Genomic DNA, 15,408 nt, shown 5'->3' with positions numbered 1-15,408 from the left:
GTCGGAAGGAAACGGGGAAGAAAGGGTGAGCCGCCACAGGTATGCAAGTTAGGCGGTAGGAGTGAAGAACCGGCCCTCCGTTCTGTAACCAGCCAAGGCATTCGCCAGTCGTAGGTTGTCAATCCAAAAACCTGTCAAAAAGCGAGCTGCCGTTCTTGATGGTAGCTGTTGGGTGAATTGCATATGGCACGCAGACCTCAGTTCTAGCCACACAACGTGTCTCCCTCTTTTTGCCGCTTTTCATGGCAGTGGAAAAATTCGCGAGCATGGTATTTAGATCACGTAAATATTAAGAGAGAGTTTCCTATTTTTGCGTCCCCCCCTATTTAGAACTTCTTGTGCACATCGTAGAAATGTTTTCCAACTAGACGAAAAGCAAATTCGCTAATAAGGGGGAATCACTAAGCCCCACTGTTCGTACACCTTTGCAATTTTTAATAATATCGCGCGAGCATCGACCGAACGTCTTGTCAGCGGTCCATGTAAGCAGCGAGAGGCACCCCTAAAGCGAGCAGTGCCACGGAATACAGTGGAACTGGCAATCGCCTTGCGTGCCCGCGCGCACTGTCGCCGGTCCCGCCGCCCCTCGCCTCTACAATGCCGCGGACGCGCCGTTCGGTCGACGGTCGCGCGATATTATGAAAAAATTCAAGGGTGTAGGCGATTTCTTAGCCAAAATGTTCGTATGCTGAGATAAGAGTGCAACCGAAGTGGCAGCGCATTTACCTTATGGCATCGCATGAGAGTGAGGAGGAAGCAAAGATGGAATTCAAGGACAAAGTGCGGTCAACTGGTAGCATGGTTGCACGTCATTCACGTGTAGTTGAGGCTATATCCTTGCGGCAGATCACTGCACACCACCATTTGACAGCTTCCTTTTCCGGGCGTCGGCTATAGCGCCGGCGAGCTCAACCACGCTCACTCGTTCACCACACCACCGTCAAAAGAAATTCAGTGGAAGTGATACGCATTTTTCTCACAATTATGCGAGACACACGACTGTTGGACACATCGTGACATTTTTGGCGCAGAGAAAGACGCTCAGTTGGACAATTTGCCGGCCAGGTCTGCCAGGCTCACGGCGCCTGTATACATCAACACCACCACCCTATTACAAAGTTACTAAATTACGATTTAATACTAATTACGGAAATTAATAATATATAGTTCATATGGCCTCAAGACAAGGGGCACTGCACCCGTCAGATGCGATTTTAATGCCGCCCGATAGGCTCAATATCATCTCCCTCGGCAGCCGGTAACGTCTGAGGGACTGGTCGCCGACGTCGTCGAGCGAAAACTAAGGCGAAACGCGCGCTCCCTTCGCATAGGATCACTGCCCAGGGAACGGAGAGCTATGAGAGCAGCCCTAAAAGAGGAATGCAGAAACAAGCTGTTGTTATGGACACTCCCAAATTGTGACAGAAAACTTCACTATGTAATATCCACACCTGTAAGCTTCGCTGCCTATCACACTTTGGTATGTTATCAGCGTTCATCGCCTCGTGGCTTCTCCTCAGCTGGTAAAACACGATGATGCCTCGCACAAGTTCAAATTTTGTTTTGCAGGTTCAGGCAGCGGCATTACGACAGAAGTGAAATGCACAAAGGCACGTACACATAAATTTTGGAGACCTGCAATGAATAATCATAGGTTAACGATGTCAGGACCTTTAGCCCTTACCTACACTGTCTACTAAAGCCCAAGTCAAGGCTAACCAGTCAACATGACCACGATGCTCAGCGCCAGCATTGCCAATAATTTTACCACCCTCATAAGAACACACACTCAAGTGCACGTCAGAATACAGCGCAGCACCGTACTCGACACACATAGCGGTTCAACATTCTAGTTAGCTTCGGATTAAATCGGTTCAAGTCGTCGATCTTGCGACACTGACGCACTTTGTTCAGAGCAGTCGCTGCTCAAGTAGTATGATGCCAAGGCGGCGGAGGTGGTATCTAAGTGGCGCCCGACGCCTTTCTGTAAACATTCGAATGTGGCCTCGCAGTACGAAGCGAACTGCGGCTCAAGACCGAACAGTCCCTTAAAATTTCGAACTAATTTGGGTGTTCTAAAACGTCATCAGCGTACGGCGTTCACGGCAGGACGAAGGCTTCATCCAGCAATCTCTAATTACCCTTAATTGCGCAAGCTGATTTGAAGTTATACTTGCCAATTTCCTGATTTCATTACCCCATCTAATTTTCCGCCGTCCTCGACAGCGCTTCCTTTCCCTTAACACCCACTCTGTATTTCTGATGGACTACCGATTATCTGCCCTATAATTTACGCGGCTTGCCCAGCTCCTATTTTCCTCTTAATTTCAACTACACCTACCCCCGTTTGTTCTCTGATCCACACCGCTAAATACCTCTCTCTTAGCGTTAGGCATAACATTTTACCAGCGGAGCTGTTCTTAGTCGAGTGTGCGCATTCACGCAGGAGCAGAGCCGTAGAGGTCACGTGACCCGCTAGCCAGGACGACAGCAGCCAACCAATCGGAGCACGCGCCGCGGAGCAGGAGGAGAGGCGCCGGAGTATAATAGCAGGTGTCTGTGCCGCGCGCTCTTCGCACTGTGGACGCCAGTCAGCCTCCGCTTGGCTCCCGGTCTAGCGGTAAAGACCGCAGAAGTGTTCATTGTTGATTCATCAACTTGGTTTGAATCGGCACTCTGAATCTAGAAGCACTCTATTCATCCTTGTTGGGGACTTCAACGTGGATATAGATAAGGAATCTTGACTAATCGAAAAATTAAAAAAGACATACGCGACAGTCTCAGAAACAGAAAGGCTACAGCTCCGCTGTTCCGACAGATTTCACTTCGTGGAGCTGGTAGAATTTTTTTTCGTTCCATCGTTTCTTATTGCGGTCCTCAACTTATTCTGTCGCCGGTAGGAGACAACCAGTAGGTAAGCTGTACGAAGCAACAACGGACCTAATAAAGAAAAGGCAAAACATGAAAGTGTCAAACTCCAGAGATCAGATAGAATTCGCTGAACTCTCGAAACTGATATCCGAAAAGAAAGTGATATCCGAAATTATCACGTGAAAAAGATTGAGGAAGCAGTAAATACGGACGCAGCATGAAATCAGTTAAAAGAAAGCTTGGCATAGGACAAGGCAAAATGTATGCACTGAAAGTTGAGCAGGGTAATATCATCAGCAATTTTGATGACATAGTAAAAGCAGCGGCATTATTCTATATTGACCTGTACAGCGCCCAAAACAGCCAAGCTTTCATTCGAAATAGTGATCAACAGTACACGGAGGCTCCTTCTATAACTAGCCATGAAGTTGATGGGCTTTGCAAGACATGACCAGGGGAAAAGTTGCTCGAGAAGCTTGGAATAACCGTCGATTTAATAAAAGATAGAAGAGATATCATGCTTGAAAAGCTTGCAGCCCTTTATACGCAATGCCTCACAACTTCAAGTGTAGCAGAAAGCTGGAAGAACGCCAACAATATACTACTTCATACGAAGGGAGACGTTAAAGAATTGAAGAATTATAGACCCATTAGATTGCTTTCGGTATTGTATAAAATATTCACCAAGATAATTTCCAATAGAATCGGGGCAACACTCTACTTCAGCCAACCAAGAGAACAGGCTGGCTGCAGGAGAGGACATTCTACGATGGATCATATCCATGTCATCAATCAGGTAATAGAGAAATCTGCGGAGTACAGTCAACGTCTCTTATGAAAAAAGCATTTGATTCAGCAGCATTTGACCAGCAGTCATCGAGACATTGCGTAGGATGGATAACCGGTGCACCATTAGAGTTACAGAATGGATACCAAGAGAATGCAAGCGCAGTCGAGGACGGCAGAAAACTAGGTGGGATGATGAAGTTAGAAAATTTGCAGGCGCAAGTTCGAATCAATTAGGGCAAGACAGGGGTAAGTGGAGATCACAGGGAGAGGCCTTCGTCCTGCAGTGGACATGCATAGGCTGATCAAGATTATGATGAAGATGATGAACTTATTCTCACGCTTCATTGTTCGCCTCGAAGTTCCAGCCCCATATGATAGTACTCGAAGAATGGAATGATTGTGCACTTTTCAATGACAGCGGTGAGGTCTCGGCCACTATTTGATAATGCCGGCCGTATATAATCCGACCATTATCATTCTTCCGTAAATTTCAGTCTCATGATCAAGGTTCCCTGTGCGTAAATGACCATGATAATACTCTAGAGCCTGGCTTCCGATCATAAATTCTTGTTCGCTTGACAAGATATTCATAGAAGTGCCATACGCACTGGAAAACAGCCCTTACGGAGCACACTGAACCAAAGGCTTTGCGAATTGCACGGCAGCAGCGCTCAGGGCTAGAAATGGCGGGGCCGAATTCACAAAGCGTATCGTACGTAAGTGCTCTGTGCCATTGGTCCACTGCTTTCGCTAATGATAAGTGCAGCTTCAGAATTTGCTGAAATTTTCGCTCGCGAGCGATTCTAGCATTACAGGCTTTCCTTAATATAGGCGGAGGTGTCTTATTCATGTGAAAGTATTAAGCAAGGATCCCAAAATCTATCGCATGCAAGAAAAGCTCATGCTATACGAGTTATTAATTTCTGAGGAATATGGATGCGTCGCGAATATGGATGCACATATCCTGAGCATTTGTGGCACAGCTTGCTAATACATCACTTTGCTGTGCGGAGGAACGCTCGTGACGAGAGTTCGGTTGCACTCACCACAGGAAAATCTTATAGGATCTTTTTTGTCGTTGTAGAGCGGCACATTCACAGTGGCACTCGCCTAGTTTCCCAAGTTGGCGTCAAAAAGATTTATTGACGACTAACACGGATCCAGTGGCACATACCCAGTGCTCCAAATTGGCGTGAAAGGGTTTCTTCGAAGCGCGGTGCCTACCCAGTCCCACATCTACAGAGACCCATGTCGGCAATAAAGAAATTCCTTGAAGAGCGGCGCGTATGTACGCATTCGAATATACTCAGTGGCCGATGTTGCAACACCGTAGAGGCTTGGGCTAGTCGCTACATGCTCGACAGGGGAACCGCGCAAAAAACACGAAAGACAAGAACGGAGAGACACACCAGCCAACGACCCACGTTGGTCCGATGGCTGGTTTGTAACTCTGTTACCTCAGCACAGCATCCCGATGCGCTAATCATTCGACCACGGACTTTCCAGTGACCCAGGCAGGCGAGAAAACGGTTGCATACAAACATCCATAGATGCAAACATAGATAGACAGACAGATAGATAGATGGATATATATATATATATATATATATATGTAGATAGATAGATAGACCACAGAAAGTGTGGGAGAGAAAGAGAGAAAACACTTATTTCAACTGTCGAGGTCGTTGCTCTGGAGGTGGAGTTCGTGGGGCCGTCATTCCAGGACCCCACAGCCCATGGCTCATCGACAAACTTGCTGGCAGACCATGTAATGCTGAACTAATTATAACTAATTTTAGTTATTGCACACACACACACCTACACACACACACACACACACACACACACACACACACACACACACACACACAAAGGGCTACACAGAAACATACAGAGATGCAAACATGAATATATAGATATATAGATAGATGGATAGATAGAAGATAGATAGATATATCTACCAATCCATGCAAAGGGCTACATAGGACTACATTGAAACATAGATGCAAATATGGATGGATAGATAGATAGATAGATAGATAGATAGATAGATAGATAGATAGATAGATAGATAGTGACACGTGTACTTGTTTCTCTTTAACCGGTGACGGCTCTTTCCGGTCTAGCGAATATTAAACGTTATTGCTCGGCGCAGGACGCGCCTGCATGTATCTGAACTTTCTCGAACGTTATCGATGCTTTTACCCGTTGTCTATTGTAACCAACGCTTATGTAATCTATTTGTATGAGCGACGCGAATGGCCTAGTACTTTCTGGAAGACACGCGGGCACCAGAGATTACTCTGGAACCTTTGATGACTCATATGTAAAAGCCGAAGCGTTTCGCCGGTGATGAGATTTGACGATCACCGACTGTGTTCGCCGCTATCGTTGTGCTTCGAGTGCAACTTGCTTTTGTGAGCACAGGTTCGCCCAATAAAAAGTCCGTTTCGTCATTCACAGTTTTACGACTGTTTTATTGCGATAGCAATTATATGGACACTTCAACGGGATTTCTGCCGTCGGCGTCGTCGTCGCCGTCGCCGTCAGGTTCCGTATAGATTCCAAGGGCGATAAAATCGTCGCCGCGCGCCGTACGAGTAAAAGCGCGCGGGGGACGCGCGCTATCACGGAGAGCCAACGTACGGCGGAAAGCAAACGCGATTGTCGCCCAAAAGGCCGTGGGGGTATGGGGGGAGGGAGGCGGGGCGACGCTGTGCTACGGCACCAAATGCTTATCTTGCAACCCAGCGCAAGGAGAATTGGCAACGCAATCTCCCACGCGAAAGCAAAAAAAAAAAAAAGCGGGCAGGCTGCGCGGGAGGGACGGGAGGAGCAGCTTCTACTCTGCCAACAAATACGCTTGCACTGGCTATGGTAGCCGTCGCCCGCACCGTCTCTTTTTTCTCCAGCACGGCCGGGCTCGACTGGTGCGCGCACTCGCTTCTTAAGAAGCGAGCGAGCGCGCGTGCCAGTCGAGCCCGGACGTGTCTCCACACGGCTCTGACCTTTATGCGCTGTCCATTCGCCGCTCAGTTTCCGTTGAAGCGATAGACCGCACGATTCTTCGCCCGCTGCAGCGGCCGCGCCAGCGTTTTGACAGTCGTTGTCTGCGGTCATTCAGTGTGATCTATTCATGTTTGCTTGTGGGCGATGACACCACGCTTGTCAATTCAGTTAGAAAGCGAATGTGTCCAAGTTTATGCGGCCGATAAAACTACTCTACTATCCCTACTCCGAATAGCTCTCTACCAATTTGCTATCGCAATTGATGCTTCGCCTTTCGGGCGAAACTGCGACATTTTTTTCTTCACCGTCACTACTAATGGCATATTCGAGTGGCCATTTCAGAGCGCTCTGGCCGTGCTACAAAAGTGGTGAAAAACCACTTTATAGCTGTATTACGACAATAAGCGGGAATGGAAGTGATGATCCTGCTTCGTTATTATCAGAGTAACATGTTTTTGCGAGCGGTAACACGTAGTAACTGTTTTACATGACCTCTGTAGCGCTACCAGAGCACTCTAACACGACCACTCGAATATGCATGCCATAAGTGACAGTAGATAGATAGATAGATGGATATATAGATAGATACCGATACATTTCTAGGGAGAAGTACCCATGGATTACGAGGGAAAAAATTCTGGGGTTTTACGTGCCAAAACCACTTCTGATTATGAGGCACGCCATAGTGGGGGACTCCGGAAATTTGGACCACCTGGGGTTCTTTAACGTGCACCTAAATCTAAGTACACGGGTGTTTTCGGATTCCGCCCCCATCGAAATGCGGCCGCCGTGGCCGGGATTCGATCCCGCTACCTCGTGCTCAGCAGCCCAACACCATAGCCACTGAGCAACCACGGCGGGTGATTACGAGGGAAAGAACGTGTAATACGAGCCTTATTAGCATAGAGCTTTCTGAACTGCTTAGCTGGCATGGTGTAAATAAATTTCGACAGGACACATCTCACGATGGATTTCAACGTTAATGTAATTACTATTAAAGCAATGCAGCGACACAAGGTTGTACCACCTCCGAAATGCGTCATGCATCATGTTTGTTTTACTTTAGCGTCGTTGACAACCTCAAAGTCGTGCCCAGTGCTCTTACAATTCTATATTATTGCTTGTTTTGTGTGCCCTCTCTGTCCGGAGTAAAAGAAAATTCTGCTGCTTGCTTTTCATCTTTCAGGAAACGGCTGCTTAAACATCCTAGTCAGCACAACCTCCATGTAATTTCTTATAAATTAGAATTCCTTTAGTATGCTTGCTAAAGAGCTGTCGACGCATAGCAACGGGTCATATTGGACATTACTTTGCATGGTTTGATAAATCACATAGAAAATATTCATTATGCGAAATTCACATATAGATATATATTTCTACAAGAAGGTGATAGTTTTGCTGCCGCAACCTATTCAATGGATAAAGTAAGCAATGTAGCATCAACTATCTACTTGGTAGTTTGTTACAGAAATCAGGTGTCATTTAACTTTTACCAGGCAATGTATAATCCTCCCTAACCATTTTCTTTTTTTTTCAGGTCATGTAACACAAAACTTAAAGCACGAAATTGTCTTTTTGGATGAAACCCACCACTGTGCCGTGATTCTAGTCCTGCCAATGTCTGACTTTGCGGGTTAGTTTTCAAGGTTACTTCTATTTTGCAGTTACTGTAAGAATCCACTTGCAAAAGCTCCACGGGGACTTCATCGGAAGTATGTTCCTGATCGTGTTGTAACTTAAGATTAATTTTTAAAGAAGCAGTATTTGGCTTCTGGTACACCCAACAACTAAATGGCCGATTGAGTAATGACTGCTACATCAGCCGACCCAGATCTCATTAGTTTCAAAATGTCCATAAAAATGTGCTTCCCGCTATGTTGCTGAATACAAGTAAGCAATATTGACTCTACATGCCGCCTCTTAGCCATACTTTGTGTATTACCGAGAAGCGCTAACAAACGCTAACGTGATACATTGCAGATGTCTGGGAGCGATGGAAGGTTAAGGGGAAATCCTAGCATACTACAACACTTTGTACACTGCATTGTGAGCACAGCGCATGTACCTTAGCTTCTGAAGTCCCAGGGAGACCACTTTCAGTGCGGAGACCCCCCCCCCCCTAATTGGGGTATACGAGTGCTATGTAGATTGGATCTGCCTATAATTTATTGGATTATGAAGCATTAGACGAACACTTTGTTATAAGTGCTTAGCCAAGAGTCGCACAGTCCTCTTGTGTTGGTCTCATGCAAATAGTATAGGAAGGGGATGTTAGCATAGAAACTGTAAATGCACCACACTTGCTGATGGAAAGCGCAATTACTCAAGAAATACAACGGAATAGGCCCATAGCATCACAGAGTGCAACTTGCAACTGAAAAACAAATTATTTCCATGTCTATGGGACCAATGTAGCAAAGCAATAACAAGGAATGGGAAACGGAGAGTACCGATCGCTACCAAGGCATGCCCAGCCAAATCACCCTTCGGCTGTGCAGGAAAAAGCAGAAGAAAGCAAACAGCGTGCAATCAGTGCAATACCTATTGCCCTTTAAAATTATGAAGTTAGGAAATATACATTTTTTAGTTCAGGGAACCGTAAAGCATACTCACAAATATGCTTCCAATGCACGCAATCTCAAGTGCTTCTAATATATCCCGTGTTATTTCGCTCCGCTCTTTGCTTACGATAGTACATACATTTCTCAAACGGTGGCTACCGATAGAAATAGTGCATGTGAAAGGCCAAGTGTCCATACATATTAGCCAATAAATACACATCTAACTTCCACCTGAAAGATCTCATAGAAAGTACAATGCCGTGAGCTTCTTATCCGAAACACTCATTAATATAATTATGGGGTTTTACGTGCAAATACAGCCATCTGATTTTGAGGCACACCGTAGTGCTCCGGATCAATTTGGCCCACCGGAGGTGATTTAACATGCATCTAAATCTAAGCACACGGGAGCTTTCTGTATTTCGCCCCCATTGAAATGCGTCCACCGTGGGCGGGATTTTATCACGCTAACTTGTGCTTAGCAGCCCAGTGCCATAGCCACTAAGCAACCACGGCGGGTGAAACCCTCATTCCCAACTGCATGCACTCCCCTATTCTTGAAGGTTCCCTGTGGTGCTGGCGTAGATTTCAAATATCCATTGAAGCACACGATCAATGTGTCGTGCGTGGGCTTTTTCAGACGTGTGCAGACTAGATTACAAGTATACAACTGTGATAAAAATTGTAAATAGTAAATTCTTTTCTTTACATCAACACAGAATATGAAACCGTAACTTGAATTAACAACACACGGCAATGCATATTCAAGCCCTCGTACATTATACACGTCTTCGGTGACTTTTTTCCAGCGAGTTGGCCACCAATGAGCCTTATATTTACCCATTGACACACCTCTAACGTTTATTGTATATAGTCGCAACAGAATAAAAACAGAGTCAGTATGAGGGGACAACAAAGGTTGTTACTATGCGGGGTGTCATTTTCTTACGTCATACAGCATATGAAAAATTGCAGCGGTTTTCGGCAGCGGTTTTCGGCTTGCCGCGATGTACGAACTGCTCGAGCGCACTATGGTACACGCCGCGACGGCAGCGCTCCTTCAGCATGCCGCGAAACGGCGGGCCTCCTGCAATATTTGTTGATTGCATGTCGCTAAACAAGTAGTCATGCCTGCGCTGTCGTACCGGTCATCTGTCTCTTTTAGCAACTGATGAATAACTGATGCAATGCATATATGAGCTCGCAGCAACATAATACCTGTGAATCGCGCTGCAGCGCGAGCTCGGGCGCTGCTCGCTTGATGTAGCTTTTAATGGCAGCGCTCGAACATCGATGTGCTGTAAACAATACTGCCTTGCTGCGTTGCCTCAAAGCAGTAGCGCAGCCAGGATCTCTGCCAGGGGAGGGTTGACAGTTTGCCAATACCATCTAAACAGCACTAATTTCAATTTCTTCACAGGAAATTGTCAAAAAATGTGCTTTTTGCGAGTGTGCAGACGATTGCGCGTCTTACATCTTAGTTGCAGTACTCAAATGCGCAAGGAAAGAAAAGGGGTTAAACAAAAGGGGGCTGGGGTTAAGTTGGCCTCAGGGGGGGGTGGGGCTATAACCCCCGAATCCCCCCCCCCCCGCGTCGGTGCGCCACTGCCTCAACGTGCTGGCTTGAGGTCAACGATGAGCACATTGAACTCTCAAATCTGTGCTGCTCATAGTGGAGTAATGAAGTTATTTAGCGCGCTCGACGCTCCGCTTCCTGAGGCCTTGAAAGAAAATGGTAGAATCTGATGTTGGGATTAAGGCCTTCTTGCTCGTGTCAGCTCATGACGCTGCAGTAACGACGGTGACGCTTTTTCGCGGCTGAGCTAGGTCTCTCCGGATCGGCGTCGCCGATTCCTTCTGCATCCAGCATTACGTCCCACGGCACATGGAGAGTCCGTTTTCGTTAAACTAGGCTGCGGCCAGCTCGCAGCGTAGTCGGCGGGGTCTCTGAGAAGTGACGAGCCTTTTCGCACTCGCAACAGGGCGAAAAAAAATGGGAATCGACGTAAACCTCGGGCTAGAAACGCGCTTCGCCACATCCAGGGCTCAATACTACCCAAGCTGGTATACTACGCAGATATAACTTCTCTCGCCGCCACCAGGAGCCGCTATTATACCTTTAATTCTAGAGTTACTGTATATGCTCCCAACGGGAGCAGAGTGGCGCGTAGGTCCGCCATCTTGCCTGGCAAGCAACCAAACCTATGTGGTGAAGCCGAACTCCGTTTTTGCAGGCGACATGCCTACCGTGTCGTCGGTCGACCATGGGCGCTTTTCCATCACGTGTGGACCGCTTTTCCGTCTAATCGCAAACAAAGCGCATGGAAACAGCTCACTAGATAAAATAGTCAAGAAGAAAAAAAAGGCACTGCTGGTTTTTAACGCGCGGCGTGAGATGGAGCGCGAATAATATTAGTTGTTTTTTGGACTTGTGCGTTTACCTGTGCACCTTCTCGGAACTTTCCGCTTTCCGAGCAATTGGTGCAGTTGGGAGCAGAGCACCCGGTCAATTAGAAAGGTTTAGCTTGTCCGGTTATCGGGTAAATGCAGGCGGACCGAGCGTTGGAGCCTGTTGGCGGAACCGTAAACGTGAGCGGCCTGTATGGTGCTGCCATCTGGTGGCGCAGAGCGCAGACAAAAACAGCTAATACGGCAGTAACCAAGTGTATTTTATTTCGCTGCTGGCGTAAGTTTTCGGCAGCAACACGATTACGCCACTGCCGAAAATTTACACCAGCAGCGAAGTAGAAATCACTTGGTTACTGCAATATTAGCTGTTTTTGTGTGATTACGGTGGAATTTCGATGGAACTACGATTGAACACCTGTCAGATCTGCTGCGCAGGTTGTGTTGTTCCGCAGCTGACACGCACGTAACAGCGAACGCCAAGATCGACCAGATTCGCTTTGAACTTGGCTAGCGTTAACTTGCGTCAATCCAGTTCGCTGCAGCGGCGGCGTCGGGAAATACAAGAAACTGGCTAGAGCATCAGCTTCTCCTCAGTGCATGGTTGCTTGGAACCCACGTGATGGCGTTCGGCCAATGAAGGCCCGATCGGCGTTCATAAATCAGACGCGCAACTCTGCTACCTTTGGTAGCATATACAGTAACTATCTAATTCCAGCGCAAGACGCCCACGGCAAGTAGAATAATTGTTGTTGAACTAGATTAATCGATAGGGCGCACAATACTGGCACAAGAAATCGAAATGCATAATTTGGACAAGATGCACTACATGAACTGATGAATATTCTCGAAGGGGCATTGCTTCTCAGCTGGACGCAAGCTTGGGTCGACGTCAACGGATAAGCGCAGATAGGGCAAATGGTTAGCATTATTTAGCTCGTGAGGGAGAGGGAAACACTCTCTCCCCTGAAGGAACTCTTCGACGTACGCGACAGCAGTGTCTCTAGAAAGATACCCGCGCTTCGAGACAAATGGTCACTTGCACTTCTTTGTGTTCGTTATGTACGTGGACGACACCCCTTGCAACAAAAACGACATGGCTGTGTAGTACAGCTGGGATCTGTTCAGCGACGCTATCGGAGTTGCCCGGCATCTCGCACATCATAGCTACAATAGAGCACGATAGCGGTGGCATGGTCACGTCACCATCGGCGACGGGTAGATGCTTACACTATTCTGTACCGGAGATGATCTGATCTAGGCCTATTCAAAATGAAACTGACTGATCCGGCCCGGAGTACTCGCAGCGGCACTGTGTTCCCGCCAAAAATCGATTCCTTGGTTGAGCTACTTGCAGCACTTAGGCAAAATGAAAAAAAAAAGAAGTGCTAACGAAAGTGGCATCACTGACGTTGATTCTGCCAATAAATTTGCTGTGAGCGTCATGAGCTCACCTCCAGCCCTTCTTGTGTGATGTGATGTCCAAGGTGATCCGACTTGCTTAAGGCAGTCTGTGGGTTTCTGGCTTGCCCTATAGAGAGTTCGGAGCCAGTGTCTGTGAGACCTCTACAAAGGGGCCATCAGCGCTGGGTTATACGGCGTAAGCGACAGCTGATTGCACGACGGAGTCTGTGGCGAGGGGTATAAGAAGGGATCAGAAACGCCAGGTTTCACGGAGAAGTCGCTGGTGGTGGGCCACGGACAACCAAGCCATAAATATTAGAGTGCTCATCTGCTATTGAATCGCCCAACGAATACTTAGAAAGCTACTGCGCAGTTTTTGAAAAGTTGGCTACGCTCGGAGTCGTGCAGTCTGGCACAGAGTCTAAAGCACAAGCTGCCACGTTGAACACGAGAGAATGGCGCAAGGTGCCGGCCCCGAGTGTTTAAAACAGTTGGCTGGCGTTGGAATAGGAAATTGTGCGAACGAGTGTGTGCCTAACGGTTCAAAAAAGAAATAAAATAGAAAGATGGTGGCCTTATAGGTATAGCACCAGGCTGTTGTGCTCCACGGAAGAGGTTCAATTCCACCATTGGTCACACTTGATTTCATTTTATTAAACGAAAGTGAGGCAGTAACATACCTACCTAGCTACATACCTTACGCAATATAGCGAGAATGGGACAAAGATTGTTAGCATTAGAACACACGATCGACAGTTTTCGAGATTCCGCTGCAGTTTTGCATGTTTCAGCAAAGACCGGGGCGCACTCTCGACGGGATGTGCATACATTTCTCAAACGGTGGCTACTGATAGAAATAGTGCCAGTTAAAGACCAAGTATCCACTCAAAGTAGCAAATAAATACACAACCAAATTGTGCCTGAAGGTTTGAAATCGTTCTTAGGTTTTGCAGCGGGTCGACGAACAATAACCTCAGAGCACTCAATTAATGATAAAGAAGGTGGTTGATACTAACACGCGACATTTATTACAAACAGGAAGCGAGAACATAATAGCAAAAACCTACACAAACAGCTAAGCATACAACACGTTTCAATCTAACACTAACAAATCATAAGAACCGAAAACATTACGAGGCGAAACATTTCTTAACAGGTAGTTCTGTCAAGGAAGAACAGTTCAGCGATGAGCGCTAGGTGGTCGAGGCGATCAGGTACGCGAAGACCGTCTCCCTAAAGCATTCTAAAGTGATCTCCCTAAAGCGATCTTCGTTTGAGTGACGGGTCGCAAACGTCTACAAAATAGCTATCTCCAGCTAACCGAGAGGAGGAGAGAATCACTCTGGGAACACTGAGGAGGAAGCGGCTGGAGACTGGGACGTCCTGGTCAAACCGCTGCACGGAGGCTCGGGCTCGTAGCCCAACCGCTAAAATTCTGCCAATGGGTGGAGGCATAGAGATTTCGGCGATTACATAAATATTACAGAGCCGAGGAGCTTACGTTGTGTCATTACCGAATAGGATGAATGACATTCGACCCACAAGTGCGAACAGTTCCCATACAAGATAACGACGCGAATGGCTAGCATTGTCTTCGCACGATGCGGCAAATGATGCATTAACGGCTTTCTGATTTTTTCTACAGTTTTCGACATGGCACTCATAGTTATCCTATCAGTATACATTTCGTTTATAGGACAACTTAATAGTGCCTTGTCTTTATTTGTTGTGTTATTTTCCAGGACGGAGAAGCATGGAACTGCGAGTCTGGAACTCGTCCATTCATACTGGCCCATCCCATAAATGTTTAAAGCACTACTACAGCGTAGAAAGTCACGGACATGTCATTTACAAACCCTACTGCCAGAAGTTAGTTTTGAACAAGCACCCATCTCTTCTGCCACACCAGCAGCTGCAAGGACGAAATCATTCGCTTACTATAGGACAGAAACCCTCGGGGTAGCTTTGGCATAAAAATGGAACGCACATGGTACTTACACATAAAATGTTTGTGTTGAAATAAAGTACAGCTAACACTTGGATGCATTCGCTTTATGTGCACAGAAGGTGAGGATGAGAAGGAGGGCGAGGAAATAAATTTAAATAAAATAACAAGAAAGCCGGCAGATCCTACGCCCTGTGGGAATCGATGTTAGGCGAAGCAGTGTGCGGGAAGCCTACCAAGTTAACGAAACGACTGAGAGCACCAAGACGTAGGCGGCTCTTTCATGACCTACATGACACGCATGCCATGAAATTCATGTCACGAGTCCTCAGGTGCCCCTTTAGCTACATCGAAGAGACCTAAAGGCGAAAGCCTGAGTCATGCTCATGACTATGACTTCGACCATCAACCTTTAGCCGTTTC

The 15,408-nt window shown here is 46.9% G+C and overlaps 1 protein-coding gene across 1 annotated transcript in view; it reads left to right on the top strand.

The window, feature by feature from the left end:
- Positions 1-15,082, top strand: part of LOC119458295 (uncharacterized) — a 41,458-nt gene extending 26,376 nt beyond the window's left edge. Inside the window, exons 4-5 of the mRNA XM_037720129.2 lie at positions 8,207-8,302; positions 14,783-15,082. Coding sequence (XP_037576057.1) covers positions 8,207-8,302; positions 14,783-15,003 — 317 coding nt within the window. The 3' untranslated portion in view covers positions 15,004-15,082. The remainder of the gene's footprint in view (positions 1-8,206; positions 8,303-14,782) is intronic.
- Positions 15,083-15,408: the final 326 nt, after the last annotated feature.

Source organism: Dermacentor silvarum, chromosome 7, assembly GCF_013339745.2.
Source record: "Dermacentor silvarum isolate Dsil-2018 chromosome 7, BIME_Dsil_1.4, whole genome shotgun sequence".
Lineage (NCBI taxonomy): Eukaryota > Metazoa > Arthropoda > Arachnida > Ixodida > Ixodidae > Dermacentor > Dermacentor silvarum.
This window is presented reverse-complemented; position numbering and strand designations above follow the sequence as displayed.